A 22,959-nucleotide genomic window follows, 5' to 3' on the forward strand; every position below is an offset into this window, starting at 1 on the left:
ATGAAGTTTATAAAGATTATAACTCAGATCTACTAAGTGAGACATCTCAAAATATGAATTCTGTTCAGGCTGACTTCTTGCTAAGGGAGAAAAGGTCTGATACTCATACAGATATTCATATACTGGTATTGACAGTAACATTGAAATTCTCCTGATCCAATCGGTAAATAGCTCTGCCCCATGGTAAATGGGTAAATAGCCAATCAAGTGTCTGCCAACTGCCCTCACCCCTTGACCTTCCCAGGATCCAGCACCTAAAGGAGTAATCTTCAGCACAACAAATGGTATACAGAACCCTGCTTCACTGCTAATATTTATTCTAATAAGTTGGTGCCCATATTATCCTGGTTCTTCATATTTTTAGTATTACCACCAAGAACAAGACAGTATATGCCTGAAGAATATAAATTACATACACACACACATGCACACCATTTTTTTTCTAGTATCAAAAAAACGTTAAAAAGGAAACTTTAAAAAGGACTGGAGGGCTTTCCTGGTGGTGCAGTGGTTGAGAGTCTGCCTGCCGATGCAGGGGACACGGGTTTGTGCCCCGGTCCGGGAAGATCCCACATGCCGCGGAGCGGCTGGGCCCGTGAGCCATGGCCGCTGAGCCTGCGCGTCCGAAGGCTGTGCTCCGCAACGGGAGAGACCACAACAGTGAGAGGCCCGCGTACCGCAAAAAAAAAAAAAAAAAAAAAAAAAAAAAAAGGACCGGAAATAAAAGCAGAGTAGAACTGTCAAATAAAGAAGGGAATAGACTAAGAAGGGCTGGCAGCAAAACAATGGATAAAAATTACAGCAAACCAAGGAAATAAAGCTATACTAAAGATTCCTGTTAAACTAAGTAAAATAAAATTATACATTTTCCTAAAATATCTGATACCATAGTAAAATAGTTTCTTGCACTCTGTATGGCTGGCTAAGGGTGATTTTATGAATGATTCATTACAACAGACAGGATATTAGAAATAACTGGGTAACTAAATTGGTTGAACAGAGACAACAGTATTAAAGAGACATCTTACTCCAAATGCATGATTTCAAGTAGGCCTTCAATATCACCAGGTAATCAAAAGATATGTCCCTGTCCATTCACTCTTACATTTAGTGACTATTACAAATCCTCATCTCTCTTCTCAAAACTCCTATCCTATCCTCACTCTCACCTGATAACCTTTCTTTCTACTTCCCTTAGAAGACTAAACCAACCAAAAGAACTTCCACAGGCTTCTACACCACATCTACCCTATATCAGCATCTGTACCCTGATACTTTGCCTTCCTACCTGGTTTCATACATAATTATTCAAGCCCCTATTTCATCTCCACTCACGTATTCAAGGATACTGCCCCAGCAATTCCTCTTTGACTCTTTATATCATAAATCTTTTCCTGTCTAATGGGTCATTCCTATTAGCATACAAACATTCTGTTATTTTTCCTAATTTATAAGAGCCTTATTTTGTCCCCACTTCCCTCCAGCTACTATGCTATTCTTTTCCCCCTTTTGCAGCAAAACCACTCCAAAGCATTGTCTATGGCTACTGTCCCCAACTGCCCTCTGTCCAGAGATTTCTCATAACAACTGCTCTTCTCAAGGTCAACAAATGACATCCTTTCTAAATCCACTGGTCAGTTCTTAGTCCTAATCTTCTTGACTGACCCATAGCATCTGACATCACTGACAGTCCCTTTGCATAGTCTTCCTTCTTCATTTATCTTACAGGACAGCACATTTACTGGTTTTCTTTCTGCCTCACTAGGTCACTCCTCATTCCCCTTTGCTAGCCCCTCCTTTTGTCCCAGACTTCTTAATGTTGGAAGGGCCCCAGGGATCAGTCCCTGGTCCTCTCTTCTCAATTTACACTCACTCCCTTCACTATATATCTACCCTTAAGTTCCATCCATATGTAAACGGCATCCCAATTCCTATTTTCAACTCACACCTCTCTCCCAAACACCAAAACATATATGTAATGGCTCCCTCAAATATGCCTAACAACATTTCTGGCAACTCAGAATTTCCAGTATCTTCAAACCAGAACCCCTGATCTGCCTCCTCAAAACTTGCTTCACCTACAGCCTACCCCAGTGAAGGTAGTATCAATTCCATCCTTCTGGCTGCTCAAGTCAAAAGTCTTGAACTCATTCTTGGCTATTTTTCCTCTCACACACAATATCCAATCCATCAGGAGAGTTTACTGACTCCACCTTCAAAGTATGTCCAGAATCTCGGGGCTTCCCTGGTGGCGCAGTGGTTGAGAGTCCGCTTGCCGATGCAGGGGACACGGGTTCGTGCCCCGGTCCGGGAGGATCCCGCATGCTGCGGAGCGGCTGGGCCCATGGGCCATGGCCACTGAGCCTGTGCGTCTGGAGCCTGTGCTCCGCAACGGGAGAGGCCGCAACAGTGAGAGGCCAGCGTACCGCAAAAAAAAAAAAAAAAAAGTATGTCCAGAATCTCAAAGCTCACCAACTCCACCACAACCACTACCCTGATCTGAACCACCATCATCTCTTCCATGGATTACTGCAAAAGTCTCCCAACTAGACTCCCCATTTCTACTCCTGACCCTGTATAGTCAATTTTCAACACAGCAGTCAGAATGGTCCTTTTGAAACATATGTCAGATCATGTTACGCTCTGCTCAAAATCTTCCCCAATGATAATCAGAATAAAACCCATTTTTTTTTAAGAAGACCTAAAGAGTCTTCCATTTATTTCCTGTCAGGACCTTTTCAAGTTTGGAATAGTTTGAGATCAGGAACAAGACAAGGATGCTTAATCTAGCCTCTTTTATTCAACATAATATTGGACATTCTAGCCACAGGAATCAGACAGCAATCAGAAATAAAAGGAATCCAAACTGCAAAGGAAGACTTAAAACTGTCACTGACTGCAGATGATATGATACTATACATAGAAAACTCTAAAGACTCCACCAAGAAACTATTAGGACTAATAATTCAGTAAAGTTGCAAAATACAAAATTAATATACAGATATCTGTTGCATTTCTATGCACTAATAAAGCTCTATCAGAAAGAGAACTTAAGAAAACAATCCCGTTTGCAATTGCATCAAAACTAATGAAATACCTAGGAACAAATTTAACTAAGGAGGTGAAAGACCTGTACTATGAAAACTAAGAAAGTGATGAAAGAAATTTAAGATGACACAAATAAATGGAAAGATATACTATTCTCATAGATTGGAAGAATTAATGTTGCTAATGTGCCCATAATAATCTAAAGCAATCTATGGATTCACTGCAGTTCCTATCAAGGTACCAATGGCATTTTTCACAGAACAAATAATTCTAAAGTTTTTATGGAAACACAAAAAACCCAAAGAACCAAAGCAATCTTGAGAAAGCTAGCAGTATCACACTCAGTGATTTCAAACTATGCTACAAAGCTATAGTAATCAAAACAGTATGGTACTGACACAAAAAGAGACACATAGATCAATGGAACAGAATAGAAAGTCCAGAAATGAACCCATGCTTATATGGTCAATTTTCTACAACAAAGGATGCAAGAATATACAATGGGGAAGAGACAGTCTCTTCAATAAATGGTGTTGGAAAAACTGGACAGCTACATGAAAAAGAATGAAACTAGACCTCTTTCTTACACCATATACAAAAATAAACTCAAAATGGATTAAAGACTTAAATATAAACCCTGAAACCATAAACATGCTAGAAGAAACACAGGCAGTAAACTCTTTGACAGTGGTCTTAGTAATATTTTTTTGGATCTCTGTCCCCAGACAAAGGCAACAAAAGCAAAAATAAACGTGTGGAATTATATCAAACTAAAAAAAAAAAAAAGCTTTGCAAAACAAAACAAAAAGGCAACCTAATGAATGGGATAAGACATTCACAAATGATGTATCTAGTAAGAGGCTAAAATTCAAAATATACAAAGAACTCATACAATAGCAAAAAAAAAATTCAATTAAAAATGGGCAGAGGACCTGAATAAATACTCTTTCAAAGAAGACATGCAGATGTCCAACAGGCACATGAAAAGAGGCTCAACGCTGCTAATCATCAGGGAAATGCAAATCAAAAACCACAGTGAGAAGTCACCTCCCAACTGTCAGAATGGTTATCATCCAAAAGACCAAAAAAATAACTGTGGGCAAGGATGTGCAGAAAAGGGAACCTTCATGCACTGTTGATAGAAATGCAAACTGATGTGGCCACTATGGAAAACAGTATGGAGGTTCCTCAAAAAATTAAAAATAGTACTGCCATATGATCTCGTAATTCCACTTCTGGGTATTTTTCCAGAGAAAACAAAAAAACTAATTCAAAAATATATATTCTCCCCAATGTTGATATGTTCATTGCAGCATTATTTACAATAACCAGGATATGAAAGTAACCATCAATAGATGAATGGATAAACAAAATGAGATATATACATATATTCTTAGAACCAGAAAGCAGAAATGGTGGTTGCCAGGGGCTGAGGGGGATTGGGGAAATGCGGTGATGTTGGTCAAAAAGTACAAACTTACAGTTATAAGATGAATAAGTTCTAAAGATCTAATGTTTAGAACATTAGCATGGTGTTTACTGTTCATAATACCATTGTACTGTATACCTGAAATTTGCTGAAAGAGTAGATCTGAAGTGTTCTCACCACAAGAAAAAATAACTATGGAGGTGCAAAATATCACTGAAGATATTCTATGATGATGATTTATTCATCTATTTAATTTCAAGACAGATAAACCTCAAATATCAAACATGAGTGTCAACAGATAATGGAAGTATTCTTGTAATCATTCATCTGAATCTTCCTCCCACCTACCAAAAAAAGGATTTTCTCAACTAAAAAGTACAAATTTAATCTTTGGAACATATCCCTGTCCCTGTGCAATTTTTAAAGATGGTGTTCTTGAACAATGAACTATTTCACTACACCTTAAATATATTAAGGAAGCTACCTAATCAAACTGAGAGAAGAGTTTATAAGCCAGATATTTCAAAGCCAGCAGTGTCCAATAGAACTTTCAAACAACAGGCACATGTGGCTACTAGGCACTTGAAATGTGGCTAGTGTGACTAAAGAATTGGTTTTTTAATTAAATTTAACTGAACTTTAATTTTCATAGCCACACGTGCCTAGTCCCATTTCAAACTATTAAAAATTTCAAACAGGAACGAGCTGGCTAGATCTTCTGATTTGATTTAGAAGCTCTATGTATAGTATAAAATCTGAACCATTATCTTCCATTCATTACTAATTATATACCCACTCTTACTGTTTAATTCTTTTAACTCTTACATTTTACTTACTTGGGTTTAGATGACATGTCTTTGAAGGTGAATTTAGACCTTTCTTTAAGGCGATTTTTCAGTTCTTCAAGTTTCTGCATCTGCTTTACTATTTGTGCAATGCTTAAACTGACTGTTTTATCAGGTGCTGGAAACTCTGCTGAAAAAGTTTGACCTCTACTTATCTAAAATAATAAAATTAGCCAGTTACTTAGGAAATACTCATTTTTCTCCCATACCTCAAAGAAATTTCATCATTTCATTTATCATATATAAATATTGTATTATTCTTATCTATCTATAGCTATAATCACATACTAATATTTCACAATATTAGTGAAATTATATGAGCAATTGCCTAGCAACAGAATTATAGCTAAGTGTTGGCTTTTACATGTCAGAGCTCAAATTCAATCTTCTGTTTATTATTTTAATATATAAGAATTTTAAGCAAGTTAAATAACAATTATAACAAGATCAGTTAAAGGCAATTCAAAATATTTAAAAGAGAACTCTAATCCTTATGATGGGAGGAAGAGCTGAAAAAAGAAAAGTAGTCAAGCCATAGTCTTAGGACATAGCAAATAGAAATTCTAACATTGGGAATTTAAAACAGAGACTTCACTTTAGTAATGGTTACCTGAATGGGATTAAGATATAACAGCAGGAAGTAAGTACTAGGTAATGTACTGGAAGTCTGAGACTGTGGGATGCAGAACAGGTGGAAGGGAAGCTGAAGTTGTGTGAATACTCTATGGACAAAGGCAAGATCCCTAATAAGAGGACATCAATCATAAACTGAACCTAAAAAGTGACATAGCAATCAGCTACAATTATCAATTTATTGCCTCTCATCTAAAATCCATTCTTCACTGTCCTGTTTATAGTAGTGGAACATTTCTGTCTTGACAGGCAGCATGATGTTAACTTTTGTCAGCAGAGGGCCCTAGACACTAGAGGAGGAAGAAGCTTTTCTTCCAAGTTCTGTCATCTCTCTGCTTAATCCTAGGGCAGTACACAGTGTAACTAGTAGTACTCACCTCCAGCAAATTTCAACAGCACCACCCCTATGGATGGTTTCCTGGCAAGGTCCCTGGCATGGCACATTCCCCACAGGCAGCTTTTCCCAGAACTTTAAGGACTAAACCACAAACATAGCCAAGGTAGAACTAGAATAATTCTCTAATTCCCTAAGGCTATCCTGGAAATCATTCTGCTGTATTAACAGCATACATAAAATCTTTTCCAAAATAAGGATAGAGACCAGTATTTCTCAAACTGGTGGCAAAGCACGTGAAAATAAAAGTATAAAAAACTCATTAAAATAACATTAAATTTAAAGAAAACAAATATATAATTTTATGAATAAGCATATATCATATTTTGCATGACTTTTTAAATACAGGAGAAATATTTAAGTTGATAAGTTTTGTCTTGCCACTTATTTACTATTTTGTGTAAATTATGGAAAGAATAATAATTAATTTTCCATTTTTCAATTTTAGGAGAAAGAATGGGTCAAATTCAGAGTAGACCACATACATGCAGGAGTATTGTATATAAATCACTAAGAAACATTTTAGTCTACCCATTTATTCCTTCTTTACCTAAATCAAAAGATTATAACCAATGGTTATTAAAAATTTTTAACTTATACCTCAAACTGGTTTTCAAATGAGACAAAATATTAACTTAATTAACAAGAAATGCTACACTTACCTCTTCCATCTGATTGACCTGTCGCTGAAACCACTTTAAATAAAAGAAGGAACAGAAAGGAAACAATATTGACAAGTCAATTTCTGCAGTGAAATAAATGAGTGTGTGTGTGTGTGTGTGTGTGTGTGTGTGTGTGTATCAAATATTAGTCCTACACCAAACATCATTTTATCTTAGGGTTCAGAATGGGGCTAAGGCAACATGTAACTGAAACGTAAAATTTTTAAATATATATAGCAGCAAGTTTGGGAGTTATTTTTACTTCCTCAAAACTTAGAAAACGCTTTTTCACTTATATGTATTTCTGTATTAAATTTTAGTAGGCAATATATTGAACATACCTTAAAAAGAGATTCCAAAATCTGAAAATAAAATTTTAATGAAAACATTTAAAAATAAAGTTCCTCACAATGTATGATATAATAAAATATTTAATTCAAGTCTCTTGAAATTTTCAATCACCAAAATACACAAGTTTCTAAAATATAACTATAAATCTATAATCCAATCACAATATTTTTATATTTACAGTTTTTAGTACATCTTGCATAGACAACTTAGTTCTAGAAAAGAAAAAGAATCTTCCATTGTTACAGATCTACATTAAAAAAACCCAAACTAATTCACATATATGATTTCATATATTTTCTTAATATAGGTAAGAAATAAAATTTAAGTTCTTCTCAGAAGAGCATTATTTTTTTCATAGAGCTGAGAGTACAATAATGAAAAGCATTATCTTATGAACATTATTTCTTCAATATAACTTTGCTATGCTAAAAGGTCTAAGAATCAAGATATAAAATATTACACTACTACTTGATTTTTTAAATGGAAAATGCAAAGAACTGGTTTGGGAGATTATGAGAGAAAATGAATATACAAAACCTATCACACGGTCCGAACTACCAATATTTACCATTTACTAAATGTAATGCTAACCTGATTACATTTGCCACAAAAAACAACCAAACCCACTCTATTACAACCAAATAAAAGTTTTGAATTACATTATTAAAGAAAAATTTTATTACATGCATTCAGGCAGAAGAAAAGTTGCTTAACTGAAAAAAATCAGGCTAGTCTAAATTTCTCTTCTTTGACACTAACTCTAGATCAACAGTTCAAAAACTGTGACACCACAACCAAAAGCATCAGCATCACCTAAACAACCATATTTGTTAGTAATGCAGATTACTAGGCCCCACCCCAGCCTACTGACTCCAAAGCTCTAGTAAGTAGGACCAGTAATTTGTATTTAAACTATCTATCCCTCCAGTTGATTCCTTTGCATGCTAAAGTTTAAGAATCACTGCACTAAGTAATAAGAAAGCATAGGTCTAAGCAAAAAGGGCTGAGACCCTCAAGAAAACATACCACAGCAAATTAATGTCCACATCTGAAGGAAAATATTTTCAGCTGTATAAGGATTTAGAAAGTAATGTCCAATAAGGCATACTACCTTGCAGTAAAGTCATTCTTTCCACTATCTGGAGAGATTCCAAGGTTCTCAAAATCTCCTTTACTGTCTGGGAACGTAATGGGAATCCCTTGTATGTATCAATTCATCCACTCATTGCAGTCAGGGTTCTACAATTACTTAAACCACTTAAAGCCTAGAGAACAGTGGCTTTCTTAACTACTGAACCATCAATAACACACCATCAATTATTACTGGTACTGTTGAATGTAGGACATTATTGATAAAAATAAGTGGAATACGAAAATTGCCCAGAAGTGAGGAAAACCAACATTAGACACAACACTAAGCAGAAAAAAAACTTCTATGATACTACGGAGCAACGTCTATAAAGTTCTTGGGGGAAATATTAAACCTCCATTCTAATTTTAAAGATATTATCATTTAAATGTGAAGCCAAAATGAAACTATTTGCAAGAATTCAGAGATTTAGAAACTATTTTACCACACATTCTAACCTAGCAAAACAATAAGTTAATCTCAGAAAATGAACACAAGAAAAAACTATAAGCAAAGTAACAAGGAAATACCCTACTCTACAAAATTGTTGTTAATGGGGCTGGCATTTAATGTAGCTGTTATAAAAAGCTTCCTAAAGAGAAGATAGATAGCATAATGTTTAAAAAAAAAGGAAAGTAATAGTAATATGAAACTGACATACCAGATAGACACAGAGTGTCACAGAAGCCAAGGGAAAGGCACTTCAAGAACAAAATGGTCAACAATGTCAAATCTGCTGAGGTGTCAAGAAAGATGCACACTTGATTTAACACTATGGGAGTCATTACTATCTTCAGATGGCTAGTTCAGTAGACATTGGGGGCAGAAGGCAAACTGAAGTACAGATAAATGGGAGAAATATGAAGTAAGTATAAGAATATTTTTGAAGAGTACTGTGTGGGAAAAGGTAGAACAATGTTGGGCAGTACTGGAAGGAAATATGCACGCAATGGAAGAATTTTATAAAACCTTGTTTAAAAGTCAACATTTTACTTTTTTATGATGGTAACATCCATAATCACATTCCCTGGATACTAAAAATTACTAAAAGGGTAGAATACATCTTGATATTTTTATTTCCTCCTTTGCAAACACCTTTTTTATCTCCTTTGAGCATCTTGTATTGATTTACCTTACACTTATTGACAGGTAAATGTTATCTATATACTCTGGATTTCCTCTGTCTGATATATGTGATCTAAGTATTTTCCGCTATTTGAAACTTCTGCACTTCTCTTTATGAATTTTTTACACAATAGAGGTTTTAATATAGTTGAATTTAGCAATCTTTCCCTTTATGACTTATATATTCTTCTGTAATTGTTCCTTGCTCCAGGTCATAATGACAGCCTCCTATATCTGTTTCTAAATATGTTATTGCTTTTGATTTTTTATTAGGTCTTTAGTCCATCAGAAAATGATTTTTGTATATACTATAAAGACTAAACTTTTTTTATCTTATAAATAACCACTGTTCCAGGGCCATTTATTATGCTACTACTTCTCTATCATTAATAAAATTTTCCATATATAAAAGGGTCTATTTCTGAGCCTTTATTCAATTCCATTGGTCTATCTAACCTTGCACCAAAAGCACACAACCAAAATTCATATAGCTTTCTAACAAGTCTTGATATCTGCTAGGGCAAGTCCTCTCACCTGTTCTTTGTCTTCAGAACTCACTTGGTTATTCTTGGTCCATTTAACTTCTATATAAAATTCACAGTCAGTTGCAAATTTCCACCAGAAAGATAAACCTATTTCGGGAATTAGGGAGTGATGACAGCAAAAATGGCTGTAGGGAGTTCCAAGGGCCTATCCTCCACAGAAAACACTGAAGAAAAAGTGAGCAAAAACTGTTACAATCAACTTTGTGAAAACTCTGGGAAACACTGAAGGCTTTACAGGAGCCAAATAGTGATGGATCAAGAAAAATGCAGGTTAAACATGCTAGGAGACCTTTGCGGCATTTAAACTTAGCCTTGCCCCACCCACTTCCCCAGAGCACTGGCAGTCTTAAAGACAGCAGCCTCCATTCCTGGTGTGGGTATATATTACAGTTCTGGAGGAAAAAAGAGGAATTGTGTTTTTCTGTTTTGTCCTGTCTAGAGGTTCCTTGAAGGACTTGTAGCTTTTACCTTTGTTTCATCTCAGAACTCTCTCAGGGCAGAAAACCAGCGAAGTGGACAGTATTCCTCAAAAAAACTGAAAGGTGGGCTTCCCTGGTGGCGCAGTGGTTGAGAGTCCGCCTGCCGATGCAGGGGACACGGGTTCGTGCCCCGGTCTGGGAAGATCCCACATGTCGCGGAGCGGCTGCCCCGTGAGTCATGGCCATTGAGCCTGCGCGTCCGGAGCCTGCGCTCCGCAACGGGAGAGGCCACAACAGTGAGAGGCCCGCATACCGCAAAAAAAAAAAAAAAAAAAAAAAAAAAACTGAAAGGTAGTTAAACAAGCCACTGCTCCCTGGAGAAAATGATTATAGCTGAGGCAAACAATATACATGTCAAAGCCTAGAAGTAAAAACGGGAGAGAGTTACTTCGGAAAAATAAGGATTTTGAAATTCCCATATATTAGGGGGAATCTAGTAAGCTACACACTTGCCCAGAGCAGGACTCATGCTCAGAAAATATCGTAGTAGACACTAAACTTTCACCTCTGCCTGGTCTTTAGCTCCACACAAGTAGAAAATTAAGGCTAAGGCAGTTCTGTAAACAGCCTGGCTAAGTTTTAAAGAAGTGCCTCAAAACAGAGCCAGTCTTCAAATGCCAGGAGAATTTTTTTTTCTCCTTTTCTTTATGTTTTTGTGGCTCCAGGCACTTAAGGAAATCTCTGTCAAACCCACTAGTTGACCACATCTGTAGGAACAGAAACCTGAGAGATGAAACACAACAAAAACTACAAACTTGAAAAACAGTTTAGATTTCTATTTTCCAATTTGGCACGTAAGAAGCCTAGATCCACCACATTGTCCTAACAACAAGTAAAAAGCTGAACAAATTAAAAATCAACAAATCTTCTTAAATCTATCACAGAACTAAAGTCACAGAGCAAAAACTATGGCCTCCAAAATTGGAGAGACAGGCAATACAGAAGATCACAAATTACTGGAGCAGAAATCTGTGAGCACAAACCTCCACAGTACTGGGGTACAAAAACCTAAAGTGTAAATGGTGAATCGCTGCAGGCTCAGCATGGACAAGCTTGAGAGTTAAAAATTCTGGGGATGGGGCCAAGTTTTGAGGGATTTTTTTTAGTAATTAAACATACACTTACTACTTGGTGTTTACCCAAATGAATTGAAAACTTATACACATAAAAAAACCTGCACACAGATGTTTATAGCATTTTATTTGTAACTGCTGAAACTTGGAAGGAAGCATGCTGCCTTTCAGTAGGTAAATAGATAAACAACCTGTGGCACAAGACAATGGATTATTCTGCACTAAAAACAAACGAGCTATCAATCCATGAAAAGACATATAGGAATCTTAAATCCTTACTACTAAGTGAAATAAGCCAATCCAAAAACACTCCAAACTGTATAATTCCAACTATACAACATGGTAAAAAAGGAAAAATATGGAAACATAAAAATCAGAAGCTTCCAGGATTTTTAGGGGGCAGGGAGGGATGCATAAGTGGAGCAGAGAGGATTTTTAGGGCAGTGAAACTATTCTGTATGATAGCATCATTGTGATGCATGTCATCATACATTAGTTAAAACCCACAGAATGTACACCACCAAGAGGAAACCTTATGTAAACTATGGACTTTGGGTGATAATGCTGTCAATATAGGTTCATAATTCATAAAAAAGATATCACTCTGGTGCACAATGTTGATAGTAGGGGAGGTTGTGCAAGTGGGAAAAAGGGGTATATGGGAATTCTCTGTACTATCTGCACAGCTTTGCTGAGAACATAAAACTACTCTTAAAATAAAATCTATTTTATAAAATAATAGTTTAGGAAAATCACTAAACAATCAATACAGCAAGAAATAAGAATAAAATTTGAGGAGAGGAAAATCTGATGTCCAGAGTTATAAAATTAAAAATGTCTAGTTTTCAACAAAACTTATGAAGCATTCACAAGAACAAGAAAGTACGACTAATTCCTTGGAAAAATAAACAAACATTGTCCCTGAGGAAACTCACATATTGGATTTAGTAGACAAAAACTTTAAATCTACCGTCTTAAACATGCTCAAAAGCTAAAGGAGAGGCTGCGTTCAAGATGGCGGAGTAGAAGGACGGGCTATCACTCCCGCTTGTGAGATCTCTGGGAATCACAACTAACTGCAGAACAATCATCGACAGGAAGACACTGGAACTCACCAAAAAAAATACCCCACATCCAGAGACAAAGGTGAAGCCACAATGAGACGGTAGGAGGGGCGCAATCACAGTAAAATCAAATCCCCTAACTGCTGGGTGGGTGACTCACAGACTGGAGAACACTTGTACCACAGAAGTCCACCCACTGGAGTGAAGGTTCCAAGCCCCACATCAAACTTCCCAACCTGGGCATCTGGCAATGGGAGCAGGTGTTCCTAGAGAATTACACTTTGAAGGCTAGTGGGATTTGATTACAAGACTTCGACAGGACTCGGGGAAACAGAGACTCTACTCTTGGACAGCACACACAAAGTAGTGTGCGCATCGGGACCCAGGGGAAGGAGCAGTGACGCCACAGGAGACTGAACCAGACCTACCTGGCTAGTGTTGGAGGGTCGCCTGCAGAGGCGGAGCGTGGCTGTGTCTCACCGTGAGGACAATGACACTGGCAGCAGAAGTTCTGGGAAGTATTGCTTGGCGTGAGCCCTCCCAGAGTCTACCATTAGCCGCACCAAAGAGCCTGGGTAGGCTCCCCTGTTGGGTCACCTCAGGCCAAACAACCAACAGGGAAGGAACACAGCCCCACCCATCAGCAGACAAGCAGATTAAAGTTTTACTGAGCTCTTCCCACCAGAGCAACAGCCAGCTCTACCCACCACCAGTCCCTCCCATCAGGAAACTTACACAAGCCTCTTAGATAGCCTCATTCACCAGAGGGCAGACATCAGAAGCAAGAAAAATAATTCTGCAGCCTGTGGAACAAAAACCACATTCACAGAAAGACAGACAAGATTAAAAGACAGAGGGCTATGAACCAGATGAAGAAACAAGACAAAACCCCAGAAAAGACAACTAAATGAAGTGGAGATAGGCAACTTTCCAGAAAACGAATTCAGAAAAATGATACTGAAGATGACCCAGGAACTCGGAACAAGAATGGAAGCAAAGATCGAGAAGATGCAAAAAATATTTACCTAGAAGAATTAAAGAACAAACAGAGATGAACAATACAATAACTGAAATGAAAAATACACTAGAAGGAATCAACAGCAGAATAACTGAGGCAGAAGAACGGATAACTGACCTGGCAGATAGAATGGTGGAATTCACTGCTGCGGAACAGAAAAAAGAACGAAAAGAAATGAAGACAGCCTAAGGGACATCTGGGACAACATTAAACACAACAATATTCACATTAAAGGGGTCCCAGAAGGAGAAGAGAGAGAGAAAGGACCCGAGAAAATATCTGAAGAGATTATAGTCAAAAACTTCCCTAACATGGGAAGGGAAACAGCCACCCAAATCCAGAAAAAGCAGAGAGGACCATACAGGATAAACCCAAGGAGAAACACGCCAAGACGTATAGTAATCAAATTGCAAGAAATTAAAGACAAAGAAAAATTATTGAAAGCAGCAAGGGAAAAACAGCAAATAACAAACAAGGGAACTCCCATAGAGTAAGAGCTGATTTCTCAGCAGAAACTCTACAAGCCAGAAGGGAGTGGCATGACATATTTAAAGTGATGAAAAGGAAGAACCTACAACCAAGATTACTCTACCCATCAAGGATTTCATTCAGATTCGATGGAGAAATCAAAGGCTATACAGACAAGCAAAAGCTAAGAGAATTCAGCACCACCAAACCAGCTCTACAACAAATGCTAAAGGAACTTCTCTAAGTGGGAAACACAAGAGAAGAAGAGGACCTACATAAACAAACCCAAAACAATTAAGAAAATGGTAAGAGGAACATACATATCAATAACTACCTTAAACGTGAATGGATTAAATGCTCCAAGCAAAAGACACAGGCTCGCTGAATGGATACAAAAACAAGACCCATATATGTGCTGTCTACAAGAGACCCACTTCAGACCTAGACACATACAGACTGAAAATGAGGGGATGGAAAAAGATATTCCACGCAAAAGGAAATCAAAAGAAAGCTGGAGTAGCAATTCTCATATCAGACAAAATAGACTTTAAAATAAAGACTATTACAAGAGTCAAAGAAGGACACAAAATAATGATCAAGGGATCAATCCAAGAATAACAGTTATAAATATTTATGCACACAGGAGCACCTCAATACATAAGGCAAATACTAACAGCCATAAATGGGGAATCGACACTAACACAATCATAGTAGGGGACTTTAACTCTCCACTTTCACCAATGGACAGATCATCCAAAATGAAAATAAATAAGGAAACACAAGCTTTAAATGATACATTAAACAAGATAGAGTTAATTGATATTTATAGGACATTCCATCCAAAAACAATGGAATACACATTCTTCTCAAGTGCTCATGGAACATTCTCCAGGATAGATCATATGTTGGGTCACAAATCAAGCCTTGGTAAATTTAAGAAAACTGAAATCGTATCAAGTATCTGTTCTGACCACAACGTTATGAGACTAGATATCAATTACAGGAAAAACACTGTAAAAAACACAAACACATGGAGGCTAAACAATACACTACTAAATAACCAAGAGATCACTGAATAAATTAAAGAGGAAATAAAAAAATACCTACAAATGACAATGAAAACACGATGACCCAAAAACTATGGTATATAGCAAAAGCAGTTCTAAGAGGAAAGTTTATAGCAATACAATCCTACCTCAAGAAACAAGAAAAAATCTCAAATAAACCACCTAAAGCAATTAGAGAAAGAAGACCAAAAAAACTCCAACGTTAGCAGAATGAAAGAAATCATAAAGATCAGATCAGAAGTAAATGAAAAAGAAATAAAGGAAAGAACAGCAAAGATCAATAAAACTAAAAGCTGGTTCTTTGAGAAGATAAACAAAATTGATAAACCACTAGCCAGACTCATCAAGAAAAAAAGGGAAAAGTCTCAAATCAACACAATTAGAAATGAAAAAGGAGAAATAATGACTGACACTGCAGAAATACAAAGGACCATGAGAGATTACTGCAAGCAACTCAATGCCAATAAAATGGACAACCTGGAAGAAATGGACAAATTCTTAGAAAAGTACAACCTTCTGAGACTGAACCAGGAAGAAATAGAAAATATAAACAGACCAATCACAAGCACTGAAATTGAAAACTGTGATTTAACATCTTCCAACAAGCAAAAGCCAAGGACCGATGGATTCACAGGCAAATACTATCAAACATTTAGAGAAGAGGTAACACCTATCCTTCTTAAACGCTTCCAAAATATAGCCGAGGGAGTAACACTCCCAAACTCATTCTATGAGCCCACCATCACCCTGATACCAAAATCAGAAAAAGATGTTACAAAAAAAGAAAACTACAGGCCAATATCACTGATGAACATGGATGCAGAAATCCTCAACAAAATATTAGCAAACAGAATCCAACAGCACATTAAAAGGATCATACACCATGATCAAATGGGGTTTATCCACTTGATAAAGAAATGCAAGGATTCTTCAATATATGCAAATCAATCAATGTGATACACCATATTAACAAATTGAAGGATAAAAACCATATGATAATCTCAGTAGATGCAGAAAAAGCTTTTGACAAAATTCAACATCTATTTATAAAAACTCTCCAGAAACTAGGCATAGAGGGAACTTAACTCAACATAATAAAGGCCATATATGACAAACCCACAGCCAACGTCATTCTCAATGGTGAAAATCTGAAACCATTTTCTCTAAAATCAGGAACAAGACAAGGTTGCCCACTCTCACCACTCTTATTCAATACAGTTTTGGAAGTTTTAGCCACAGCAATCAGAGAAGAAAAAGAAATAAAAGGAATCCAAACTGGAAAAGAAGAAGTAAAGCTTTCTCTGTTTGTGGATGACACACTATACATAGAATCCTAAAGATGCTACCAGAAAACTACTAAAGCTAATCAATGAATTTGGTAAAGTGGCAGAATACAAAATTAATGCACAGAAATCTCTTGCATTCCTATACACTAATGATGAAAAATCTGAAATAGAAATTAAGGAAACAATCCCACTTACCACTGCAACAAAAAGAATAAAATGCCTAGGAATAAACCTACCTAAGGAGACAAAAGACCTGTACGCAGAAAACTATAAGACACTGATGAAAGAAATTAAAGATGGTACAAACAAATGGAGAGATATACCATGTTCTTGGAATGGAAGAATAAACATTGTGAAAATGACTCTACTACCAAAAGCGATCTACATATTCACAGCAATCCCAATCAAACTGCCAATGGCATTTTTCAAGGAACAAGAATAAAAAATTTCACAATTTGTATGGAAACACAAAAGACCCCGGATAGCCAAAGCAATCTTGAGAAAGAAAAACGGAGATGGAGGAATCAGGCTTCCAGACTTCAGACTATACTACAAAGCTACAGTAATCAAGACAGTATGGTACTGGCATAAAAACAGAATTATAGATCAACGGAACAGGATAGAAAACCCAGAGGTAAACCCACGCACTTATGGTCACCTTAATTTTGATAAAGGAAGCAAGAATATACAATGGAGAAAGACAGCCCCTTCAATAAGTGGTGCTGGGAAAACAGGACAGCTACATGTAAAAGAATGAAATTAGAACACTCCCTAACACCATACATTAAAATAAACTCCAAATGGACTAAAGACCTAAATGTAAGGCCAGACACTATAAAACTCTTAGAGGAAAACATAGGAAGAACAGTCTTTGACATACATCACAGCAAGATCCTTTTTGACCCACCTCCTAGAGAAATGGAAATAAAAACAAAAATAAACAAATGGGACCTAATGAAACTTACAAAGCTTTTGCACAGCAAAGGAAACCATCAACAAGGTGAAAAGAAAACCCTCAGTGTGGAAGAAAATATTTGCAAATGAAGGAACTGACAAAGGATTAATCTCCAAAATATACAAACAGCTCATGCAGTTCAATATCTAAAAAAAGCAACCCAATACAAAAAGGATAGAAGATCTAAATACACATTTCTCCAAAGAAGATATACAGATTGCCAACAAACACATGAAAGGATGCTCAACATCACTAATCATTAGAGAAACGCAAATCAAAACTACAATGAGGTATCACTTCACAACAGTCATAATGGCCATCATCAAAAAAATCTACAAACAATAAATGCTGGAGAGGCTGTGGAGAAAAGGGAACCCTCTTGCACTGTTAGTGGGAATGTGAATTGGTTCAGCCACTATGGAGAACAGTATGGAGGTTCCTTAAAAAACTAAAAATAGACCATATGACCCAGCAATCCCACTACTGGGCCTATACCCTGAGGAAACTATAATTCAAAAAGAGTCATGGGGCTTCCCTGGTGGTTGAGAGTCCACCTGCCGATGCAGCGGACACGGGTTCATGCCCCGGTCTGGGAAGATCCCACATGCCGTGGAGCGGCTGGGCCCATGAGCCATGGCCGCTAAGCCTGCGCATCCGGAGCCTGTGCTCCGCAACGGGAGAGGCCACAACAGTGAGAGGCCCACGTACCGCAAAAAAAAAAAAAAAAAGAGAGAGAATCATGCACCACAATGTTCATTGCAGCACTATTTACAATAGAGCCAGGACATGGAAGCAACCTAAGTGTCCATCAACAGATGAATGGATAAAGAAGATGTGGCACATATATACAATGGAATATTACTTAGCCATAAAAAGAAATGAAATTGAGTTATTTGTAGTGAGGTGGATGAACCTAGAGTCTCTCATACAAAGTGAAATAAGTCAGAGAGAGAAAAACAAATACTGTATGCTAACACATATATATGGAGTCTAAAAAAACAAAAATGGTTCTGATGAACTTAGGGGCAGGACAGGAATAAAGATGCAGAGGTATAGAATGGACTTGAAAACACGGGGACGGGGAAGGGTAAGCTGGGACGAAGTGAGAGAGTAGCACTGACATACATACACTAACAAATGTAAAATAGATAGCTAGTGGGAAGCAGCCGCATTGCACAGGGAGATCAGCTCGGTACTTTGTGACCACCTAGAGCGGTGGGATAGAGAGGGTGGGAGGGAGATGCAAGAGGGAGGGGATATGGGGATATATGTATACATAGAGCTGATTCACTTTGTTATACAGCAGAAACTAAAACATTGTAAAGCAATTATACTCCAATAAAGATGTTGGAAAAAAAAGTCAGTTGCATTCGTATATGTTAACAATGACCAATCCAAAAAGAAAATTAAGAAAATAATCCAATTTACCATAGCATCAAAAAACATAAAAATATTTAGGAATAAAATAAACCACAGAGATGAAAGATTTTAACAGAGGGAACTATAAAACATTGCTAAAAGAAATTAAACAAGATACAAATAGATGGAAAGACACCCCATGGTCATGGATTGGAAGACTTACTACTGTTAAAATGTACATAATAGCCAGTGCAATCCCTACCAAAATCCCAATGGCATTTTCTGCAGAAATAGAAAAAATACTAACATTCATATGGAATATCAAGGGCCCCCAAATTGCCAAAACAATCTTAAAAAATCAAAACAAAGTCATAGGCCTCAACCTTCCTGATTTCAAGATACACTACAGCAAAAGTAATTAAGACAGTGCTGCACTGTCATATAGATAGATACATATATATACCTAAAACTAATACAGTGTTATATGTGAATGATATCTAAATTTTTTGTTGTTGTTTTTTTTTTTTTTGTGGTACACGGGCCTCTCACTGTTGTGGCCTCTCCCGCTGTGGAGCACAGGCTCCAGACACACAGGCTCATGGGCCATGGTTCACGGGCCCAGCCGCTCCGCGGCACGTGGGATCTTCCCAGACCAGGGCACGAACCCGCGTCCCCTGCATCAGCAGGCGGACCCTCAACCACTGAGCCACCAGGGAAGCCCAATATCGAAATTTTTAAAAATAAAAATAAAAAAAAATTTAAAAGATACATAAACCAATGGAACAGAATTGAAAACCCAGAAATAAACCCTATTACATATGGCAAAATGATTTTATACAAGAGTACCAATGGGGAAAGAACCATCTCGTCAACAAATAATGCTGAAAAAATTAGATATCCACATGCAAAGAATAAAGTTCATCCTTCCCTTACACTATGTATAAAAATTAACTCAAAATGGATCCATAACCTATATACAAGATCTAAACCTATTAAACTGCTGGAAGAAAACACAAGGGAGAAGCGTCAGGAAATTGGATTTGGCAATGATTTCTTGGACATGACACCTAAAGCCCAAGCTTAACAAAAGCAAAAATAAACTAATGGGAGACTTCCCTGGTGGTCCAGTGGGTAAGACTCTGCGCTTCCAGTGCAGAGGGCCTGGGCTCAATCCCTGTTTTGGGAACTAGATCCCAAATGCATGCCACAACTAAGAGTCCACATGCCACAACTAAGAAGTCCACATGCTACAACTAAGATGTCTGCATGCCACAACCACGAACCTTGCATGCCGCAACTAAGACCCAGTGCAGCCAAAATAAATACATAGAAAAAATAAAACTTTGAAAAAGAATGAAAAAAATAAACAAATGGGTCTACATCAAATTAAAAAGTCACCACACATCAAAGGAAACCATCAACAAAATGAAAAGGCAATCTATGGAAGGGGAGCAAATATTTGCAAGCCATATATATTAACTGTAAAAAGGCTTAATATCTAGAATATATAAGGAACTCATGCAACTCAGTAGCAAAATAACAAATAACCTGATTTTAAAATGGGCAAAGAAATAAAAAATGAATAGACATTTTTCCAAATAAGACATACAAATGAACAACGGGTACATGAAAAGGTGTTCAACATCACTCATCATCGGGGAAATGCAAATTAGAATCATATGAGATATCACCTCATACCTGTGAAAATGTGTATTAAGAGAAAATAAGCACTGATAAGGATGTGGAGAGAGGGAACCCTCACGCACTGTTGGTGGGTATGTAAATTGATATAGCAACTATGGAAAACAGTATGTAGGTTTCTAAAAAAAAATTAAAAATATAAGTACCATATGATCCAGCAATCCCACTTTCAGGTATATATCCAAAGGAAACAAAATCAGTATCTCAAAAAGATATCTGCACTCCCATGGTCTTTGCAGCATTATTCACAATAGCCAAGATATCGAAAAAGTCTAAGTGTCCATCAATGGATGAATGGATAAAGAAATTGTGATATACATACAAAATGCAGTATTATTCAGGCATTAAAAAAAAGGAAAACCTGCCATTTGTGACAACATTGATGAATCTGTAAGATACTATGGTAAGTGAAACAAGCCAGACACAGAAAGAAAAATATTTCATGACCCCATTTATGCATGAAATCAAAACAAACAAAAACAACCCCTCATAGTAACTGAGAGTAGAATGGTGATTACTAGGGGCCAAACAGAGGGGGTCACAGGAAGTTATTGTTAAATGCAGACAGTTTCAGTATTGCAAGATGAAAAGAGCTCTGTAGTGGAAGGCAGTGATGGTTACACAATATAAATGTACTTAACACCACTGAATTGTACACTTAAAAATGCTTAAGACAGTATACTTTATGTTCATTTTCCAATTAAAAAATTAGAAAAAATGTGTATATAAATATATATATGTGTGTGTGTATATATATAGCAAAACACGAGAAAGTATATTTTATAATGTTACTAATGCTTATGCAGAGTAACATTACACATAATTTACTTTCCTATGTACTTTTCATACTTCTTTAAATGTTCCACAATAATACTTTCAAAATCAGCTAAAACACAATGAATGTTATTTTTCAAAACTCACAAAATAAGAAAATGTATTACCAAATAATACATACGGTATTATTTAATTTCTAAAGAATAATATGTGTAACTATGGAAAAATAAGAAGGTAAACAAAAATATGTTGACAAGAGTTATCTCAGAGAAACAGGATTATGATGACTTTTATTTTCTTTTTGTATGCCTTCATTTTTAAATTTTCATTATTTATGCCATTACTTTTGTAATATAAATGTACTTATTTAAAAAACACAGTAAAATATAAATACTACATATGAAAATATTAATGACCCAGTCAATGCTGTACATAAAGGACAATTCACAGACATAAACGCCTACGATAAATAATGCTTTCCAATGCTTTTTTTTTTTTTTTTGCGGTACGCGGGCCTCTCACTGTTGTGGCCTCTCCCGTTGCGGAACACAGGCTTCGGACGCGCAGGCTCAGCGGCCATGGCTCACAGGCCTAGGCACTCCGCGGCATGTGGGATCTTCCCGGACCAGGGCACAAACCCATGTCCCCTGCATTGGCAGGTGGACTCTCAACCACTGCGCCACCAGGGAAGCCCTCCAATGCTCTTTATAACTACTTAAGGCACTATATCTAGACTAATATTGCTGCCTGGATTATCATATTCAAGATCAAACAACCAATATAACTTTAAATATTTTATTATTAAAATGATTGTTAATAATAATGAATAGTAATTATTATCAGTTTATCTTATTTTATTATTAATATTATTAGTAGCTTATAATTAAAATATTAAGTAATATTTTATGCTTAGCACTTTACACAGAATACGTACATTACGTTCTTCCTTAGCTGCTGCTTCTAACTGAGCTGCAAGTTGTGAACAACATACCAAGAATGAATTCAGATCATTCTCAACCTTATGAAAAAAAGAGAAAGTTACTTTTATTTCAGAATTCATATGCATATCCATCTATATTTTAGAATATTTAACTACTTTTGAAAATAGTTTTGTGTATGTAATTTCTGTCCCTTGAAATGCATAAAACGAGAAACCATGTTCCAAATGCTATACCAGCAAATTTTCCCAGAAAGAAAGTACATTCTGGGGAGTGGCTCAGTAATGACATATACCCAGCTATGTCTCTCTTCACATTCTCCTCTACACAGGTGTAGAAAATCAAGCATTCCAGCCTTAGCCTTCTGAAATTTAGGGGTAGCAGAAAAAGTACACACTTAAATATACGTTAAATAATGCTTTGTGTTAAAAAATGAATGCTAATTATGACTTCTGATTTTAACTATACTTGCCAAGAGATAATAGTCTTTCACCCTTACTTAATGAGCAATAGAAAATTTTGAGGAAAAAAAGTTACATATTAAAATGTCACAATGACTGAATCTCTTTTAGTAGAGCAGTGATCTGTAAATCCGAGAATTGACCAAAGATAAATA

General features: G+C 36.6%; 1 protein-coding gene across 1 annotated transcript in view; it reads right to left on the minus strand.

Moving 5' to 3' along the window:
- CCDC7 (coiled-coil domain containing 7) overlaps positions 1-22,959 on the minus strand; it is a gene marked incomplete at both ends in the record, with an annotated part of 247,453 nt that overhangs the window by 218,218 nt on the left and 6,276 nt on the right. The window contains 4 exons of the mRNA XM_082681635.1: positions 5,314-5,477; positions 7,012-7,044; positions 7,353-7,373; positions 22,340-22,423. Of these exons, the coding sequence (XP_082537761.1) occupies positions 5,314-5,477; positions 7,012-7,044; positions 7,353-7,373; positions 22,340-22,423 (302 nt within the window). The remainder of the gene's footprint in view (positions 1-5,313; positions 5,478-7,011; positions 7,045-7,352; positions 7,374-22,339; positions 22,424-22,959) is intronic.

This window comes from Grampus griseus, assembly GCF_964374135.1.
Source record: "Grampus griseus genome assembly, chromosome: 2".
Lineage (NCBI taxonomy): Eukaryota > Metazoa > Chordata > Mammalia > Artiodactyla > Delphinidae > Grampus > Grampus griseus.